This window comes from Engystomops pustulosus, chromosome 2 (genome assembly GCF_040894005.1).
Source record: "Engystomops pustulosus chromosome 2, aEngPut4.maternal, whole genome shotgun sequence".
Classification (NCBI taxonomy): Eukaryota; Metazoa; Chordata; class Amphibia; order Anura; family Leptodactylidae; genus Engystomops; species Engystomops pustulosus.
The window spans coordinates 25,201,626-25,223,793 of NC_092412.1; the positions used below are offsets into that span (position 1 = coordinate 25,201,626).

The 22,168-nt window shown below is 41.3% G+C and overlaps 1 protein-coding gene across 4 annotated transcripts in view; it reads right to left on the minus strand.

Moving 5' to 3' along the window:
* Nucleotides 1-22,168, minus strand: part of ME3 (malic enzyme 3) — a 132,997-nt gene that overhangs the window by 68,549 nt on the left and 42,280 nt on the right. For all 4 annotated transcript variants that reach the window (XM_072134064.1, XM_072134063.1, XM_072134066.1 and 1 more), the window contains exons 5-7: nt 9,628-9,703; nt 1,966-2,127; nt 421-524 (exon numbers count right to left, since the gene is read on the minus strand). In XM_072134064.1, the coding sequence (XP_071990165.1) occupies nt 421-524; nt 1,966-2,127; nt 9,628-9,703 (342 nt within the window). The remainder of the gene's footprint in view (nt 1-420; nt 525-1,965; nt 2,128-9,627; nt 9,704-22,168) is intronic.

Consider the following 22,168-nt stretch of genomic DNA (forward strand, 5'->3'; position numbering starts at 1 on the left):
TCTTTAGTTCCGCCTATAAAAGTGACAGTCGGCGTGCATGACTTTTCCTACTTCTTAAAAGGGGCTCATTCAATATGGACAAGTTATCCCCTTATCCACAGGATAGAGACTAACCTGCTGAGTGGTGAAACCCCGATGGATCACAAGAACGGGGTTTAGTTGTACCCCCAAATGAACAGAGCTGTTGGTCGTATATATATGTGCCCGCTGCCCCATTCATCTATGGCGCTGACACAGATAGGCAAGCGCAGTACCATAGTCCGGAGAAGCACATGTCCGACCTGTCACTCTCAGGTTCTTGTGACCCTTGGGGGATTAGATATAAAAGAAGGGTAACGAAGCTCCAACATAAAAATAGGCCAAAACACTATTTCAGGCCTGGAAGAACATAAATCACAATATGGCGGATGCCCCACTCACTTGTTGGTCACGGCCTGCATGAACTCATCGATCAGCTCGTCGTATTGTTTCCCACGAACCCGTTTATGCTTCAGTCCGATGTATAAGGGGTCGTTCAGGAGGGTCTGACAAAAGAAAAATATAAAATTGCTTAAAACCCCCCCATGTCAGGACACTCCTACTCCTACACAGTCATATCCAGACTGCAGCCTCTGTGTAGGACTACACAAATCTGATTCTATAGTATATATTCTATAGAATGTGGGGTTATCTTACATTTATCTGCTGGATGCATTCTCAGTGGGGTTCCCTGGGGGTCTGAGATGCCCCCCCTGTTCTAGGCGCCACGAGGGGCGAAACTTCCAACGTATATGTGATGAGTGTATGTGATGTGTGTATATGTGATGTGTATATGTGATGTGTGTATATGTGATGTGTATATGCGTGTATATATGGTATGTATGCTGGCTGTGTGTATATGATGTATAGTGTGTATATACTGTATGTGTGTGTGTGTGAGTGATGTGTATAGGCATTATGTGTGTATATGATGTATGGTATGTAAATATTGTTTATGTATGTATGTGATGTGTATATGCTTTATAGTGTGTATGTACTTTATGGGTGTGTGTATATATGCTGTGGTCTGTATATGGTAATGTATATATGTGTGCATATGCTGTATGTCTATATAAGGTGTATATATGTGATGTGTGTGTCTATGGCGCAAGATGTGTATATATTGTTCATGTTTGTGTTTATAAACGGTATTTCTGTATATGGTACTGTATGTATGTGTGTCTATATAGTGTATATACACTGTATTTACAGTATGTGCGTTTATGCTGTATGTGTGTAAATGGTGTGTTAATACTGTATACATGTGCATATATGGGATGTATATACTGTATGTGTTGTAATATGTATATAAGATGTTTATACACTGTAGGTACAAGTGCATAAATGTATATATAATTGCATAAATGTGTGCGCACAAGTGTATAATTGTGTGTAAGAGTGTATATATATGTGTGTGTTTATAACTGTATGCTCGTGTATATAAGTGTATACATGTGTGTGATTGTATAAACCTGTGTGTGTATTAATGTGTATATTTTCAAGGGGGGCCCCATTCAGATGTCTGCTGTGGGCCTCATTCAGCCTCTCCTAGTTACACCCCTGGTGCTCAGAGATGTTACTTCACAACAGAAGGAGAGACACTGGTGTAGAGGAAGTGCTGCTTAAAGTGAAGCAGATGCAACCTGTATCATATGATGACTATTAGCACCTGGTGCAGATTGTGTCATCCATCATCTTAATAGCTGATGAAGTGCAGAACTAGATGTTGTATGTTCTTATTTTATAAGACGCATCAACAAAATCAGAATTTTTAAAGAGTAAATTCTCCTTTACCTATCAAGCTCCGCCCCTGGTTAATAAAGCCCCACCCCTGCTTAATCAAGCCCCGTCCCAGATTAAATTATTCTGATTCCAGTAGGATCTTGAAAATCTGTCAAATTTGTTGGAGATGAGTACAAGTGAATATGGCGGTCACAAGCGTCTTACCTCATTGTCCGTGCCGACGTCCAGCAGCACTGGCAGACATTGCTGGGGATGGACTCCCCCACAGGCGGTATAGAGGGCTAGCTTCCCCACCGGTATCCCCATACCGTAACCCCCGAGGTCACCGAGTCCTAGAATGCGCTCACCATCCGTCACCACAATCGCCTGCACATACAAGGTAACACAATGATATATACATATCTTTAAGGCCATTACCTAGAGGTGAACAATGTGGCAGATTTTTTAAGTGTAATACTACTTTTCCATAAAAAGAGGGACATTTAGGCTATATTCACACTGCCGTTGCCCGCCCGTACCGTACCGTAGCGGGCAACGGCAGTGTACGGGGAGAGGAGGAGGAGGTGAGCGCAGCTCACCCCCGCCCCTCTCCATAGCAACCTATAGCGCACGGCCCCGTATTACGGGAAAAGATAGGACATGTCCTATCTTTTTCCCGGGTACGGAACGGTACGGTGCCGCACGTGTGCTGCACCGTACCGCTCCCGTAGGGTGCCGTGCGCTCATAGGAGTGTATGGGGGACGTATATCGGCCGTATATACGTCGGCCGTATATACGTCCCCCATACGTTCGTGTGAATGTAGCCTAAGTGTGTGGGTGGGGGAATAAAGAATAGGTGGGTCCACAGGAAAAGGGAGGGGCGCATAGGGGGTCACTGCACAGTGAGGGTCACTAACTGCATTATACTCTATAGGGCCACTGGAAGAGGCATTATTTAGTGTGGGGGCTGTTTAAGGAAATCTACCAGGGATATTACTCGTAGATCCAGGCACTCTGACGGTGGTGATCTTCATATATTCGTAATCCTCCTTCCTTCTAAAATCAACTTTAAAAGTATGCTAATGAGCCTCAAGGGCTCAGGGGTTATTACAGTAGCGCCTTCATGCACCTGCGCTGTGCAGGAGCATTTCTACCCTCCCACTGTGTGAATTATATCCGGCAGAGGGAGCAGGGGGGAGGTTGGACAATGTAACAGCCTGTGAAGCTGTAGCACTGAGGGGCTCTGATAACGCCCAGAGCCCTTCTAGCTCATTTGCAACATTTTATTTTATTAAGTTGATTTTAGAAGGAAGGAGGCCGTAGGTAACATATATATATATATAATATAAGAAGATTACCACAGTCACGGTGCCTGTATCTATGAGTAATGTCCCTGGTTCCTGTACCATGACAGATTTTGATGGTAGATTTCCTTTAAAGGGGTTATCCCAAAAAACAAGTATCCATAGGATAGGGCCTAACTTGCTAATCGGTGGGGGTCTCATTGATTTGCCAAGTGGCTTATACATCATGTCTGTTACTATAAGGAGTCATGGAGGTGCACAGGTTGCAAGGACTTTTATACTAGACTTAGTGTAGTGTCGGACATCTACCCTGTTATGTAATCACTGCAAAAAGTAAAATTTGGCCATCGCACCCTGCAGTCACATCTCGCGCCTTGTAGCACAGTGAGTTCTATTTCAATAAAGAGATGAGACATTTTGATGAAACATCTTAAATCTCAGCATTAGACTTCAATAAATGCATTGCAGTCTTACCCGGGGAGACGGCGGATCGCGGACAATTACCTAAATAATTCGGATGCGAGCTTGTACTGTGCAGGCAAGTTAAAATCAATGATCCGCAATATTACAAATGGGTTTTTTATGTTTTTTTGTGTTGTTTTTTTTTTTTTTTTTTTTTTTACAAAAAACATACTGCAGGGAATAACATACTGCAGAACCTAAAATACTGAATAATCTTGACTCGCTTTTATGTAAAAAAACTAATAGAGGAGAAAAACAAATAAATTGATAAATCTATCATTGAGGCTAAGTCTGAAACATGGCCGCCATCTTGAAAGTCACATAATGGAGAAAGAAAAAAGTTTTTCCAATTGTGGTCATGTAACGTATCACAGAACACAGAATTGTCTCAGATTTCCACATTCAGATTTGTAATATCTCTTGTGGTTCTAAAGTTCTCAACACATAGAATCTAATGCAGGTTCATAACGATCCGCCATCAGTACTGACACTTAGCTAATCCCAGGACCAGAGTCAGGAGACTCAGAGCTGCAGCTTCCACAGTTTGGACACAGCTCCATCCCAGCCTGCATCTACTATCAGGCTGGTGCACTATTCCTGAGGACCCTCTCCATGACTACTCCAGTAATCCGACTCTCCAATGAGACAGTTTTGGCCATTGCCTGCTGTTGTTCAATAAAGAACCACGAGTTGATTTGCACAACGTTGCCTCCGTCTGATCCCTGGATACGGCTGTTATCACCACGGGCTTCCCCATCCATTACCCAGGGACCTTTCTTACAGACACTCAGCGGTTGTCCCTGGGAGAACCAGTACATCAGCCTCTCCCTCCATATTTCTTGCACACACCACCTGCTGGAGACCTGCCAGGCTGTAGGACAGCCCTCCGGTCCCCATACCAAGCACGTGACATCAGAGCGCCCTAGGCCGCAACTGCCAGCCACTCCATTATTCTGGTCCCCAACTGCCTCCAGGCCTACAAGAAAAGGCTAGGCCCCAGTGGGGGATGTTACATATAGAACAGATTATATATGAAATAATTTAGAGATTATAAAGAGGATTTTTTTTATTGTGCTGGTACATTGAAAGGATGTAAAAGGTTAACATTTGTTTTTCGTGGGGCGCCCAGTTTGCCAGGATAAGTTTAAAAAGTTGACTCAAACTCTACAAAGTTCTGTGTCACAAAGTTTTATAGAGAAGGTGAATCCGCAGACGGAAATAGCGAGGAGACTATGATTAAAGGATCTTTTCATCCCTGAAGCGACGCACACTTATTCTGCTTACGCATTACAATAGCGAAGAGCGCGGATTACAAGATTTATTAGAGGTAAACTTTTTGAATGCCGCAGAATCCTTATTAATCCATGCAGTAAGCCGCCATTACAGGAGATTTACCTTACAGGGCGATACGTATTTATTTCCTCAATCATATTTTGAAGCTTTTCTTTTGGAATATTCAAACAAGTGAGAAAATGTGTTTAATTCTCTGAAAAGGTCTGAATGTCACTCATCCGTTATGCTACAAAGTGCACACATCTCACAGCATGGAGGCCGGAGATACCGCTGCACAGACAGAACCTTGTGTGATCCATTGTCAGGAGTAGGGGAAGAAATGTAAAATGTTCTTGGAATATGGATACTTTACTGTCCCTATGTACAAGAATATAACTACTATAATACTGCCACCTATGTACAAGAATATAACTACTATAATACTGCCCCCTATGTACAAGAATATTACTATTATAATACTGCCCCCTATGTACAAGACTATAACTACTATAATACTGCTCCCTATGTACAAGAATATAACTACTATAATACTGCCCCTATGTACAAGAATATAACTACTATAATACTGTCCCCTATGTACAAGAATATAACTACTATAATACAGCCCCCTATGTACAAGAATACAACTACTATTATACTGCCCCCTATGTACAAGAATATAACTACTATAAAACTGCCCCTATGTACAAGAATATAACTACTATAATACTGCTCCCTATGTACAAGAATATAACTACTATAATACTGCCCCCTATGTACAAGAATATAACTACTATAATACTGCTCCCTATGTACAAGAATATAACTACTATAATACTGCTCCCTATGTACAGGAATATAACTACTATAATACTGCCCCCTATGTACAAGAATATAACTACTATAATACTGCCCCCTATGTACAAGAATATAACTACTATAATACTGCTCCCTATGTACAAGAATATAACTACTATAATACTGTCCCCTGTGTACAAGAATATAACTACTATAATACTGCTCCCTATGTACAAGAATATAACTACTGTACTATAATACTGCTCCCTATGTACAAGAATATAACTACTATAATACTGCCCCCTATGTACAAGAATGTAACTACTATAATACTGCCCCCTATGTACAAGAATATAACTATTATAATACTGCCCCCTATGTACAAGAATATAACTACTATAATACTGCTCCCTATGTACAAGAATATAACTACTATAATACTGCCCCTATGTACAAGAATATGACTACTATAATACTGCCCCCTATGTAGAAGAATATAACTACTATAATACTGCCCCCTATGTACAAGAATATAACTACTATAATACTGCCCCTTATGTACAAGAATATAACTACTATAATACTGCCCCCTATGTACAAGAATATAACTACTATAATACTGCCCCTATGTACAAGAATATAACTACTATAATACTGCCCCTATGTACAAGAATATAACTACTATAATACTGCCCCCTATGTACAAGAATATAACTACTATAATACTGCCCCTATGTACAAGACTATAACTACTATAATACTGCCCCCTATGTACAAGAATATACCTACTATAATACTGCCCCCTATGTACAAGAATATAACTACTATAATACTGCCCCCTATGTACAAGAATATAACTACTATAATACTGCCCCCTATGTACAAGAATATAACTACTATAATACTGCCTCCTATGTACAAGAATATAACTACTATAATACTGCTCCTATGTACAAGAATATAACTACTATAATACTGCTCCTATGTACAAGAATATAACTGCTATAATACTGCTCCTATGTACAAGAATATAACTACTATAATACTGCCCCTATGTACAAGACTATAACTACTATAATACTGCCCCCTATGTACAAGAATATAACTACTATAATACTGCCCCCTATGTACAAGAATATAACTACTATAATACTGCCCCCTATGTACAAGAATATAACTACTATAATACTGCCCCCTATGTACAAGAATATAACTACTATAATACTGCCTCCTATGTACAAGAATATAACTACTATAATACTGCTCCTATGTACAAGAATATAACTACTATAATACTGCTCCTATGTACAAGAATATAACTGCTATAATACTGCTCCTATGTACAAGAATATAACTGCTATAATACTGCTCCCTATGTACAAGAATATAACTACTATAATACTGCTCCCCTATGTACAAGAATATAACTACTATAATACTGCTCCCCTATGTACAAGAATATGACTACTATAATACTGCCCCCTATGTACAAGAATATAACTACTATAATACTGCCCCTATGTACAAGACTATAACTACTATAATACTGCCCCCTATGTACAAGAATATAACTACTATAATACTGCCCCCTATGTACAAGAATATAACTACTATAATACTGCCCCTATGTACAAGAATATAACTACTATAATACTGCCCCCTATGTACAAGAATATAACTACTATAATACAGCCCCCTATGTACAAGAATACAACTACTATTATACTGCCCCCTATGTACAAGAATATAACTACTATAAAACTGCCCCTATGTACAAGAATATAACTACTATAATACTGCTCCCTATGTACAAGAATATAACTACTATAATACTGCTCCCCTATGTACAAGAATATAACTACTATAATACTGCTCCTATGTACAAGAATATAACTGCTATAATACTGCTCCCCTATGTACAAGAATATAACTACTATAATACTGCTCCTATGTACAAGAATATAACTGCTATAATACTGCTCCTATGTACAAGAATATAACTACTATAATACTGCTCCCTATGTACAAGAATATAACTACTATAATACTGCTCCCCTATGTACAAGAATATAACTACTATAATACTGCCCCCTATGTACAAGAATATAACTACTATAATACTGCCCCCTATGTACAAGAATATAACTACTATAATACTGCCCCCTATGTACAAGAATATAACTACTATAATACTGCCCCTTATGTACAAGAATATAACTACTATAATACTGCCCCCTATGTACAAGAATATAACTACTATAATACTGCCCCCTATGTACAAGAATATAACTACTATAATACTGCCCCCTATGTACAAGAATATAACTACTATAATACTGCCCCTTATGTACAAGAATATAACTACTATAATACTGCCCCCTATGTACAAGAATATAACTACTATAATACTGCCCCCTATGTACAAGAATATAACTACTATAATACTGCCCCTATGTACAAGAATATGACTACTATAATACTGCCCCCTATGTACAAGAATATAACTACTATAATACTGCCCCTACGTACAAGACTATAACTACTATAATACTGCCCCCTATGTACAAGAATATAACTACTATAATACTGCCCCCTATGTACAAGAATATAACTACTATAATACTGCCCCTATGTACAAGACTATAACTACTATAATACTGCCCCCTATGTACAAGAATATAACTACTATAATACTGCCCCCTATGTACAAGAATATAACTACTATAATACTGCCCCCTATGTACAAGAATATAACTACTATAATACTGCTCCTATGTACAAGAATATAACTACTATAATACTGCTCCTATGTACAAGAATATAACTGCTATAATACTGCTCCTATGTACAAGAATATAACTACTATAATACTGCTCCCTATGTACAAGAATATAACTACTATAATACTGCTCCCCTATGTACAAGAATACAACTACTATAATACTGCTCCCCCATGTACAAGAATATGACTACTATAATACTGCCCCCTATGTACAAGAATATAACTACTATAATACTGCCCCTATGTACAAGACTATAACTACTATAATACTGCCCCCTATGTACAAGAATATAACTACTATAATACTGCCCCCTATGTACAAGAATATAACTACTATAATACTGCCCCCTATGTAGAAGAATATAACTACTATAATACTGCCCCCTATGTACAAGAATATAACTACTATAATACTGCTCCTATGTACAAGAATATAACTACTATAATACTGCCTGCTATGTACAAGAATATAACTACTATAATACTGCCCCCTGTGTACAAGAATATAACTACTATAATACTGCCCCCTATGTACAAGAATATAACTACTATAATACTGCCCCCTATGTACAAGAATATAACTACTATAATACTGCTCCTATGTACAAGAATATAACTACTATAATACTGCCCCCTATGTACAAGAATATAACTACTATAATACTGCCCCCTATGTACAAGAATATCACTACTATAATACTGCCCCCTATGTACAAGAATATAACTACTATAATACTGCCCCCTATGTACAAGAATATAACTACTATAATACTGCCCCCTATGTACAAGAATATCACTACTATAATACTGCTCCCTATGTACAAGAATATAACTACTATAATACTGCCCCCTATGTACAAGAATATCACTACTATAATACTGCCCCCTATGTACAAGAATATAACTACTATAATACTGCCCCCTATGTACAAGAATATCACTACTATAATACTGCTCCCTATGTACAAGAATATAACTACTATAATACTGCCCCCTATGTACAAGAATATCACTACTATAATACTGCCCCCTATGTACAAGAATATAACTACTATAATACTGCCCCCTATGTACAAGAATATAACTACTATAATACTGCCTCCTATGTACAAGAATATAACTACTATAATACTGCCCCCTATGTACAAGAATATAACTACTATAATACTGCTCCTATGTACAAGAATATAACTGCTATAATACTGCTCCCTATGTACAAGAATATAACTATTATAATTATAACTAATATAAGATTTTATACAATATACCTTTATATCATCTTCTGGCCAAGAGTTCAGCATGTTAGCGATGTGTCCTTTGTCGTGGATAGTGATGAAGAGACCTCTGTAAAAAAAAAAAAAAAAAAAAAAAAAAAAAGAAAGACTAGATTCATTGCTATATTGATCCTTCACTGAATGGAATAGTTAGAACTTCATTCACAAAAAAAATGATATATAAATACAGAAATGTCCTAAAAACATTGGAAAGCACAGAGGATAGGACAGTCACTGCCATAGACTATGAATGGAGCAGCGTTCTGCATGTGTGACTATTGTCCTATTCAAACAACTAATGGTAAATCTTGGTCCCCCCATTTTAGTGAAATGTCAGGGTCTTAATAGTTGGACTCCTACCAAATATATTTATAAAATGATCATACATCTGTTGGATAACCCTTTTAAATATATGTATTACAACAAAATACAACTCGTCCTGCAAAAAAACAAGCCCTTCAAGTGCAAAAAAAGCTCCACCTTGAAAAAGGTTACATGGGTTGATACATTTTAGATCAATGATGGTCCAGTCGCTTGAACCCCCAATGATCAGGTCTTGGGAGCCCATAGTGGATGCAGCTTCGGCAATGCAATAGGATTCCTAGTCCTGATTATTGGGTCCCTAAGGTTTGGCCCCTGACAATCTCTTAACTACTATTATAGGGCGGCACGGTGGATGAGTGAGTAGCACCTCTGCCTTGCAGCACTGGAGTCCTGGGTTTGAATCCCACCCAGGTCAACATCTGCAAAGAGTTTGTATGTTCTCTCCGTGTTTGCGTGGGTTTCCTCCGGGTACTCCGGTTTCCTCCCACACTCCAAAAACATACTGTTAGGTTGTTTAGATTGTGAGCCCCACAGGGACAGGGACCAATTTGACATGCTTTGTGCAGCGCTGCATAATCTGTGTGCGCTATATAAAATAAAGAATTATTATTATGTGGATTGGAGAGAAGTGTAATTTTTGGAAAAACCCCTAAAAAAGGGGGATGTCTAGAACTAGGAAGATTTGAATGTTACCATAGTGCAATACCACTGCCAACCTGCAGAGTGGAGAGGCGCTGTTTGTGGAAGAAAGTAGTCATGTTTTTCTTACTCCTATTACTAGCTACAACAAAAATGCTAATTTTCTGCAAAATCTGCCCAATAATCCTCCCCCGCTGCAACCGGCGATACAGCAGATTTTCCAGTTAATACATGTGACAATTTCCCTGGTGTACGATGACAATGGACGCCTCGGTGGAGATGGATCAGACACCGACTCTTTAAAGAATTAAAGTACTTTTTTGGCACCGGTGGAAACATTTTATAGGGTCTGCCATGAAAAGACGCCAATTTACACAAAGGCCCCTGGCGGAGAGGGAGAGACGGGCTGCAGAGGAGGATGATGTTGCCTTTTGAGCAGACGCTACTGATCTGTACAGGGAGAGGAACGTGATTATGTAATGGGAAGAGATCAGATCTTTCATGAAGAAATCAAACACAGCTCCGGAGATGTTCAATTCCCACAATTCATATCACAGCTGAGGGACACGGAGCCAATCATTTAGGCCCGGGCAATTAAAGGGAAACAAGGAGGTCACAAAGTTCTGCCAGATCTTTCTTGGAAGCTGTGAAATTGCTCCTCAAGTGAATATCAAAGAAGTCTCCAATGCGTTGTCCTCAAAGTTACATCATGTGATGTCGAAAAATAGATCTTCTTCTTCCCAAATTTCAGGGAACTTACATAGAAAGTTCTGTTGGCATAGACCCAGATTGGCCGGGTTTGGGTGGCACACACTAGAGAACCTGAAGGTCCTCTGGGTGGACCAGAATCAGAAGAACAACTCATTTTGAAGAGACCAGATGAATGACTGAAACGAGACACAATGGGGGTCATTTACTAAGGGCCCGATTCGCGTTTTCCCGACGTGTTACCCGAATATTTCCGATTTGCGTCGATTTCCCCTGAATTGCCCCGGGATTTTGGCGCACGCGATCGGATTGTTGCGCATCGGCGACGGCATGCGCGCAACGGAAATCGGGGGGCGTGGCCGCACGAAAACCCGACGTATTGGGAAAAAAACCGCTGCATTTAAAAACGGAAAATGTGTCGCTGGACTCGCGCTTACCTTCACTCAGCCGGCCTCGGTGTATTCCAGTGCGTTCCGATGCTCTTCAGCGCAGCAGCGCCACCTGGTGGACGGCGGAGGAACTGCCTTAGTGAATCCCGGCCGGACCCGAATCCACCGCAGAGAAGGCGCCGCTGGATCGCGAATGGGCCGGGTAAGTAAATCTGCCCCACAGTATTGATTATAATATTTTATTAGTAATGTTTTGGGATTTTCAGGTCCATCAAGGATAGAAGGCACCAGAATCATCATCTCTGGTTGTTCAATATTACCACAGCCCGACATTGAGGATAAGATTTGTTCCTACAGGTTTTCCATGATCAGCAACTTTTTAAAAATCTTTTTAGGAATCAGTACATGTAGATACAGGTAACGTTGTACCGGTAATTTGTTCTCCAGTTTAGGCTCCTCCCCCCCACCTAGTAAATGGATATTTACCTCATAGTCTCTGCGGAATTAAGATGTATCAAAGAGGTTTATAGAGCAGGAGAAGTTAGAAAGGGAAAAGAGGCTGCTGCTTAAAGTAAGTTTCTATATCACCCCAATTGCTTTATTCACATCAGTATTTCTCTATGTTCTGTATGATCCTGGTAGAGACAGACAAAGGCTGCTGGAGAAAATAGTTTCTATCTCACCCCAAGTGCTTTATTAACATTAGTACAGGTCGGTACTTCTCTATAATGTCTGAGGGGAGGAGAACAGGAACAGACAGAGGCTGCTAGAAAAAAAAATAGTAAGTTTCTATCATACCCCAAGTGGTTTATCCACAACAGTACATCTTTTTAATGTCCTATATAATCCTGCGCATGCTTCTGAGTGACAGATGACAGACAAAGGCAGCTGGAGATAATAGTAAGTTTCTATCTCAACCCAAGTGCTTTATTCACATTAGTACAGATCAGTTCTACTCTATTCTATCTGCCAAGGCTCCTGAGTGAAGGAGGAGAGACACAGGCACAGACAGAGGCTGTGACAGATAACAATATGTTTCTAGCTCACCCTAAGTGGTTTATTCATATTTATACTTCTCTCCAATGTCTTATATAAGAATAAAGAATGAGTTTTATTTAACTCTAACTGCTTTCTGCACATTAGTGCAGGTCACTGGTCAATATATATGACTGTGCTGATTCTTTTGACCCTGGGAGTAATAGTTATGGGGCAGATCCTCCTTTACTTTCTGATCCTTCCCCTATAACTGTATTCCAGCTGTTTAGTCCTGTTTGCCTCCAAGAGCCCTGGTGGAAAGACAGGAATTCGGGAGTACTATTAGCTGCTAGTCCGATCTTCTTTAATACAGTTACACGGTGACTTATTATATGGAGGGTGTCAAGTTCCAGACCCCTTAAGGGTACAGAGAGTCGATTAATTACTGTTTTAATAGATGATCCCTGAACATGTGTGCGTAGGCGCACAGGAAGCGACATAGAGTAGACCACACAACCTCTGGTATGGCACAACACTTGCCCACAATCCTGAACGGCTTTCGTTTGATATAAGCCCCATGCATATCGGGATTATATTGGGCCAGAAGCCAACCCAGGTAGTGTATATATATATATATAACCTACGTGAGAATTTGTGAATCAAGAAAAAAAGAAAAGGCAGGTTAAATTTATCTAGTCTAAGCAATCCAATGAAAGTCAGTTACCTCGTGCTATACCAATGGGGAAAGGCGGGGGGAACCTAAACAGCGCCCCCTCTGCCCCATCCAGTAGTAATATATAAGGTTATTTTTTTAGTAAGTGGTTTCTCCGTGCAGTGTCCTACACCCATGCTGACATTAGGTGGGAAGAGACACCATTTTTAGAGTCAGGTCCTACTTTAAACTGCGCCACTGATGCTGCCCCCTATTTTGCTGAAGGGGGTGCTGCCTGAGGCAAGTGGCTGGTGCACCCCTGGGGAATGGGGATGGCCAGCACTTGAAGATTCTTATTGCCTCTTGATGTTGTGATCTTATAAATAATCCCCCAAAGAGAGCCAAAGAGATGACTTTCTTTTATTGGAGATGTAGACACACCCCACCCATCCCTTGGTTGGGTTCTAGAAAACCTTCGACCTTGACCAAATCCAGGACCTGGGATCAGTTCTAACTTTTCAATGGAAGGGTATAGAATTACCGTTCTGGTGCCATCGGACCCATCCGGATTTCCAGGATCTTTAGAGACCGGACATGACCCACGTATTATGCTCCCACCGAGAGTTCTGCGTTTCTCCTCATTTGAAGCCTCCTGGATAGATTGAGGTGTGTCCCTGGTATCTGGCAGGGGAGGACCATCATTCTATAACTGGCATATGAAGTTATTGGGCATATTTCTTTTGTGTTACTTGGAGGGAATACTCTGAAAACCATCGGTGCCACTGGATCTGCTGAGGTGTGAACTGACTGGTTCCCCCCCCCAATGGAGTTAATGACCCTATCCAGTTTTTATTCAGGGGAATGCTGGGAGTTAATGCACTGATGAACAAGAAGAGATCTAACATGTGCCCCCCCCCCTCTTGCTGTATATTTCTCTATATACATCCCAGAGGGTATTGGCAGCGATGGGCTGGCGCTTTGCAGACTGTTCCAAATAATTGATTTCTTACTTATCTTTGTACTAGAAACAAATACGTTCTGTAAAATACTCCAGGTGTGAATAAGACAAGAGCCGCCCCCTCCCAATCTGTCACCCTGCTGCGAGCCGCCTCTCCCGCTGCGGCACATTGAAGCTACACAAAGACTTATCCAATCAATACAGTAGAAAAATAATTATCTTCACATTTCATCTCTAGTAAAAAAAAAAAAAAAAACTGGAATTTTTAGAAACCCAATTTTCTGAATGATTGCCTGCGTTTACAGCACGACGAGCATGAACAAGTGGCAGGGACCAGGCGACTGGCAAGTAAATTACTCCTTTTTTTTCAAGTCATTGCTGTTCTTGTCAGTGAATACCCAACGCTGCTGGAATGCTTAACCGTTGACAAGTGGGCGTGGTTAGAGCTTATTAAAAAAGTTGCAAAAATTCTTACCCTCTCACTTGAGTCAGGGAGTGGGGGCTCTACAGAAATGAACTCTTTTTTAGGGGCAGCATGGTGGCTTAGTGGTTAGCATTACAGTCTTGCAGCGCTGGGGACTTGAGTTCAAGTAAAGAGTTTGTATTTTCTCTCCGTGTTTGTGTCGGTTTCCTCCGGGTCCTGCGGTTTCCTCCCACACTCCAAAACATACTGGTAGGTTGATTAGATTGTGAGCCCCATTGGGGACAGGAACTGATCTGGCAAGCTTTGTACAGCGCTGCATAATCTGTGTGCGCTATATAAATAAAGAAATTATTATTATTAAGAATGAGTAGCAATTGTTTGATTTCCCTGCAGCACCCCCGGAGGAGAAATGAAGCATTACATTGTTCTAACTGAACTAAGTAATACAAGTAATGGGTGTACATGTAGATTTCATAACCCAAATGTATTAATGACCCTATCCATAGGACAGGTCAATTTTACAGATGGAAACCATAGAACATTGAGTCCTCCACTGCAAAAATAAAATTATACTCCCCAAAATAAGCTTGTGTAATGCATGTGACTGCGCTCCTAAAGTTCATATTTAGGTGACAAAGATAGAAAGGCTTTTCCCTGATCTTGACAATTAGGAGGTCAATGGCAGTTCTCATACTTTTGAGCTTAGGAAATCTATAGTTGAAAGACTCCTTCTCCCTTAAGATGACAAAAAGCCTTTTGTGGAACATTCGGCTCGTCTTCTGTACATTCCCTTCTCTGATCTACTGCTAAAATAATATTTAAAGGAATTAGTGTTACTCTAAACATCTCCGAGGGGGTCAGGAATGAGAGACACCATATACTTAATCATTAACCGATAACTTGCTTCTAGGGAGGTCAAATGGGAAAAAATACCAGAGATCTGACAAGTGTCTAAAATTGTCCATGTCCGACCTTAAACATCATTACATATAACATTCTCCCATTATGTACAACATTCAGGACACTGAGCCACATCAAAACAGTGCAACTTGCAAACAGAGCGCACCAACTTTTTTTGGTGCACCCTAAAATAGGGAGTGCGAGTGATAAATGTGTCTTGCAGTCCGATTGAGCACCAGAGCGCCCCCTTTAGTGTAAAATTTAGTTTTGAGTTGGGTATTGTGCAGCCGCAACACCAATGTGTCCCGGACACTTTATAAATACATGTGCAAACAGCTTGCAATGACAAGAACGTGCAAAGACAGACAAAAAACTGGTGCAGGGGCTTTAATAAATGTGGGCCACAATGTACAATTTGTTGCTGCCTGCAGATAGGACACCATGTAAAATCTGCTCAGCTCCTCCTGCTCTATAACATGCTGCCTGCAGCCAGATAGTAAATGACCCCCATTGTCCTAAGGGCTCAAATCGGGTTTTTCCGGCGGGTTCCGCAAATTTTTCCGTTTTGCGCCGATTTTCCCTGAATTGCCGGCGTGCACACGGCAGAAATCGGGGGCGTGGACCTGAATCCTCCACACAGAACGCACCGCTGGATCGCGAATGGACCTGGTAAGTAAATCTCCCCCACTATGTACAATCTGCTAAGCTCCTCCTGTTCTATAACATGCTGCTTACAGACAGGACACTATATGCAATCTGCTCAGCCCCTCCTGCTCCATAACCTACTACCTGCAGGTAGGACACTATGTACAATCTGCTCAACTCCTGCTCTATAGCATGCTGCCTGATAGGCAGATAGGACACTATGGGTCCAGTTTTTGTTGGACTTTGCACTAGAAAGAACGTGCAAACTGCTTGCACAGGTATTTAAGAAGTGCCTGCACCACATTCGTGTCGCACGTAACCCTTTTCTGGTGCGGCTGCACTAGTCATCATGCGATACAAATTACAAATGACCCCATATATAACATACTAACATATATAACATACCGCCTGCTTATAGGACACTATGTACAATCTGCTCAGCTCCTCCTGCTCTATAACATACCGCCTGCTTATAAGACACTATGTACCGGCTATTCAGCTCCTCCTGCTCTATAACATACCGCCTGCTTATAGGACACTATGTACCGGCTATTCAGCTCCTCCTGCTCTATAACATACCGCCTGCTTATAGGACACTATGTACCGACTATTCAGCTTCTCTCTATTACATGCCGCCTGTAGTTTGCCTGTGGTTTTCAGCCACTGACAGGTCTGACCTAATTGTCATTTTTTATAACGACACTTTATAAAACTATTTTTCTGATGATGAAAGAACATTGAAGTTGCCGTTGCCGACAGCGGTGTGAGATTCCTTCCGCTGTAAACCACTGTAAAACATTTTCCTAAATATGGCAGGCGATGTGAGACACGTTGTTAGCCAGCGAGACACCAGCACATGACAGAGCGCTAGAGCCGGAAACAGCGCCGAATACATTACTGGCAAAATTGTCCTTCCCCCTCCAATACTCACAGATAAATACTAAACTTCTGCTACAGATCTACTTTTACTCCTTATATATTAATAAAAAGGAGTGTGCCGTACCCTGTATCCGCTGATGTATAAGACTGCACTCTGTAATAAAACATATTGGGGGTCATTTACTAAGGGCCCGATTCGCGTTTTCCCGACATGTTAGCCGAATATTTCCGATTTGCGGCGATTTTCCCTGTATTGCCCCGGGATTTTGGCGCACGCGATCGGATTGTGACGCATCGGCGCCGGCATGCACGCGACGGAAATCGGGGGGCGTGGCCAAAACGAAAACCCGACGGATTAGAAGAAACCGCCGCATTTAAAAAAAAAAAAAGAAAAAAAAAAGTGTTCGCGGAGCTTGCACTTACCTTCACTAGGAATAGGCCGGTGTATTTGAGTGCGTTCCGATGCTCTTCAGAGCAGCAGCGTCACCTGGTGGACGTCGGAGGAACTGCCTTAATGAATCCCGGCCGGACCCGAATCCACCGCAGAGAACGCGCCGCTGGATCGCGAATGGGCCTGGTAAGTAAGTCTGCCCCATTATATATGAGAATATACAAATTCCAACCAAATATTCGCCTATTTTAAAGGGAACCTTGCCTTTTTGTTAGACATTTCTTTATTTATGGAAAATCAAGTTATAACTATGGTCTGCTTCCAGACTGGTCCTTTACGAACCTTTTACACTTTAAATATCCCTAAGAAGTAGGTGAAGCATGGCCAACTGGATCTTACACTCTAAGTGGTTTCTAAATAAAGTTACATTTGAAAACGTACCCATTGCCTTTAATTATATATATATATCCCTAAGTGTGTCACCCCCTCATTCTCATAGACTGTAAGCTCGTGTCACCCTCATCCTCATAGACTGTAAGCTCTTGTGTCACCCCCTCATCCTCATAGACTGTAAGCTCTTGTGTCACCCCCTCATCCTCATAGACTGTAAGCTCTCGTGTCACCCCCTCATCCTCATAGACTGTAAGCTCTTGTGTCCCCCCTCATCATCATAGACTGTAAGCTCTTGTGTCACCCCCTCATCCTCATAGACTGTAAGCTCTTGTGTCACCCCCTCATCCTCATAGACTGTAAGCTCATGCGTCACCCCCTCATCCTCATAGACTGTAAGGTCTTGTGTCACCCCCTCATCCTCATAGACTGTAAGCTCTTGTGTCACCCCCTCATCCTCATAGACTGTAAGCTCTTGTGATCGGGGCCCTCACTCCTATTGTTTTATATGACTGTTATTACTCTGTAATGCTTTATTTTATTTGTATATGTCCCCTATGATGTGTAAAGTGCTATGGAATATGATGGTGCTATATAAATAAAGATTATTATTATTATAACTGGTTTGACAGCTGCACAATATCTGCCTGAGAAGGGAAAGTTCACATTCATATGAGTTATTTGATCTATAAGTAAGTATTAGCAAACAAAAAACATAAGTTCAGCTACTAGAGGATGCACATTGGGGCAGATTTACTTACCCGGTCCATTCGCGATCCAGCAGCGCGTTCTCTGGGGTGGATTCGGGTCCGGCTGGGATTCACTAAGGCAGTTCCTCCGACGTCCCCCAGGTGGCGCTGCTGCGCTGAAGTTCCCCAAGGCCCGCTGGAATGCACTGAAGTACACCGGCCTATTCCTGGTGAAGGTAAGCGCGAGTCCCGCAACACTTTTTTTTTTTTTTTTTAAATGCGGCGGTTTTTCCGAATCCGTCGGGTTTTTGTTCGGCCACGCCCCCCGATTTCTGTCACGTACATGCCAGCGCCGAAGCGCCACAATCCGATCGAGTGCGCCAAAATCCCGGGGCAATTCAGGGGAAATCTGCGCAAATCGGAAATATTCGGGTAACACGTCGGGAAAACGCGAAACGGACCCTTAGTAAATGACCCCCAATATCTTTAAAAATTCATACCTTTAGTAATAAGTTCATAAAAAACCTATTGCAAAAAAAAAAAAAAACACACCAAAGACCAAGGCAGTCAAAAACAAGTGTCACATCCTACGTGTTTGGAAAGCCATGAAGAATCTTCTTTCCGAAACGCATAGGCTGTTACGATTGTTTTTGACTTCCGGATGTGTGTTTTTTTTGATTTGCAATAGTTTTAGAGAATTTTTACAGAAATGGTGGATCCTCCAGTAGCTGGACTTCTGTTTATTGTTTGCGGAGACTCGTAAGTCGACTTTGAAATTTTATACACAGAAAGGTGCAAGATTTTTATGCAAAGTTATAAAGTTTTTATTGCTTTATGTGTAGCTTTAAGGGGCACATTATCGGATCAGTAGAAGAGTATCCAATCTGTGTTCTCGTGTCTTTCGCGGCAAAAAAAATTGTAATAATAATAAATTATAATAATTCCTTTATTTATATAGTGCACACAGATTACACAGAGTTTGCCTAATCGGTCCCTGTCCCCAATAGGGCTCACTACCTAATCAACCTACCAGTATGTTTTTGGAGTGTGGGAGGAAACCGGAGGACCCGGAGGAAACCCACGCAAACACGGAGAGAACATACAAACTATTTGCAGATGTTGACTTGGATGGGAATTGTACCCCGGACCCCAGCGCTGCAAGGCTGTAGTGTAACCACTGAGCCACCATATTATTCTGGTGGCACACAATAACTGGAGCAGAACATATCCAACACCAATAAATATTGGGGGTCATTTACTAAGGGCCCGATTCGCGTTTTCCCGACGTGTTACCCGAATATTTCCGATTTGCACCGATTTCCCCTGAATTGCCCCGGGATTTTAGCGCACGCGATCGGATTGTGGCGCATCGGCGCTGGCATGCACGCGACGGAAATCGGGGGCGTGGCCGAACGAAAACCCGACGAATTCGGAAAAACCGCCGTATTTAAAAAAAAAAAAAAAAGTGTTGCGAGACTTGCACTTACCTTCACCAGGAATAGGCCGGTGAACTTGAGTACATTTCGGCGGGCCTCGAGGAAGTCCAGCGCAGCAGTGCCACCTGGTGGAACTACCTTAGTGAATCCCGGCCGGACACGAATCCTCCGCAGAGAACGCGCCGCTGGATCGCGAATGGACCGGGTAAGTAAATCTGCCCCATTGTCTGTGAATGAATATCTCTGTTCTTTTTGCCATTTGTTAGGTTTGTTTGACAGAGTACACAGCCGTGGGCGACAGGGTGCATTGTGTCTATATGTGAAGGTGTCATTCTCTGGTTTGTTATCAGAACATTATCGGTGCAGGATAAACAGCGCCGCGCTGACAGACGGATTTATTAATCAAGGCAGGACTTATAGGAAATCATATGGCCTAAAAGCGCCAGATCCATATGAAAACATATGTAATCCCTCACAGCAGGGATGTGCCAACAGCACAACATATAGGAAACAGATGGGGGTTGTCAAGGAAATAACACAATATTTCTATAGGATTATTCATCTTGCAAAAAACATATTATAATGATGTGACCTACACGTGACTGATATAACCTACAGAACAAACGAGAATCTCTTGGAGTTCTGTCACGTGGAGCTCCAGCAATTCTCTGTGATCAGAGGGGTCTCTCCAGTGATCAGTATTTCCCACAAAGTCAAGATTCTTAAATGTACTTAGGAAAACAAAATAACAGATTCTCTAATTCACTGTTATTATCAAAAAAATACGGCATATTACAGCTATAATTCCAATTTGTTTATATCACTCCTGGTGTGATTTCGGATGCCCCGGTATCCGATTGTAAATGTTCTGACTATGGTCGAGCAGGGAAGATTCTTCTCATGAATAGCTTCTCTTGTCTGCACACTGCAGTGCTCTCTGCCTCCAGCCCCTACTCCCTGCATTACAAGACCAGCTCAGGCACAAGCACTTTTTGCTATCAAGCATCATTGTGCAGAGACTTACTCTACAAGCTACAGGCAAAATAAGGTGTTGAGTAAGATGCTTGGTGTCGAATCGCGTTAACCCTGTTCTCCTCGTGTAGGATATTGCATTTTATCTGAATAAAGAATACATTTGAACTCTTCCATGAGTGCCGGTCTGTGCTATTATCTTTAAGATCAGGTCTTTATCCAGGGGAAGGAGGCACCCTGTGTGTGTTATAGCTGAGATGTGGCATTGTGTTTTATATCCATCTCATGGATCTAATCGTCTCTCATCTCTTTTTCTGTGTGTCAGATACTAGTACATTGTTCAGAAGCCAAATAAAAGTGTAGATAAACCCTGCACCCTGATAATCTAAGCACATTGTCAGCACATAGCATCTCATAGCACAATGGGATCACGAAGTGTCTGCTCACACTCTGGAATTTTACACAGACCATAACTGAATTATGGGAGTTAAAAAAGCAATAAAACTGAGTAACATTGTAAAGTAAGGGGTTAAAAATTATCTTTATTGTATAAACATCACTAGGGGATTAAACTTTGAGAAATTTCTTTCATGGGCAAACCCCTTTAAGGAAATAATACTATTATTATAGGGAACCTAAAAATTATCTAAATTTCTACGAAGAGAGAGGATGGCATTAGCGGTTACATATGGGGATGGTGTCCAGTCCTCCACAGAAGTCACATGACCAGTAACGCAAAACAAAATAGAACTTTCCTCTGCCTTTACAATGCCAAAACCAGATGGCAGCAATAAAGCCAATGCAAAAACCAGTAATACAGCAATAACATTGACCCACTATAACATAGATCCTCATACTGAGACCTACTGGTTCAAGATAACAATGCTGGATTTGTTATAATTGCCAAAAACTATGTTACAACTTGCTCCTCAGTTGCACCTAACCAGAGAAGTGGACAGAGGTGGCATGGTAGGACATCACACGTCAGGCATGGTTCTGGCTCTTCACCCTAGACAAGGATTAATTAGTAGAGGAAATGTAGGAAGTGTTATGGAGCGATAATCTCTGCCAACTAGAACAGGAGCAGCATCCGCAGTCAGGACCTCATTAGTCTCAAACAGTCTGAAGAACATTGGCGAGAGGGTAAGAGACGCTCATGAATCA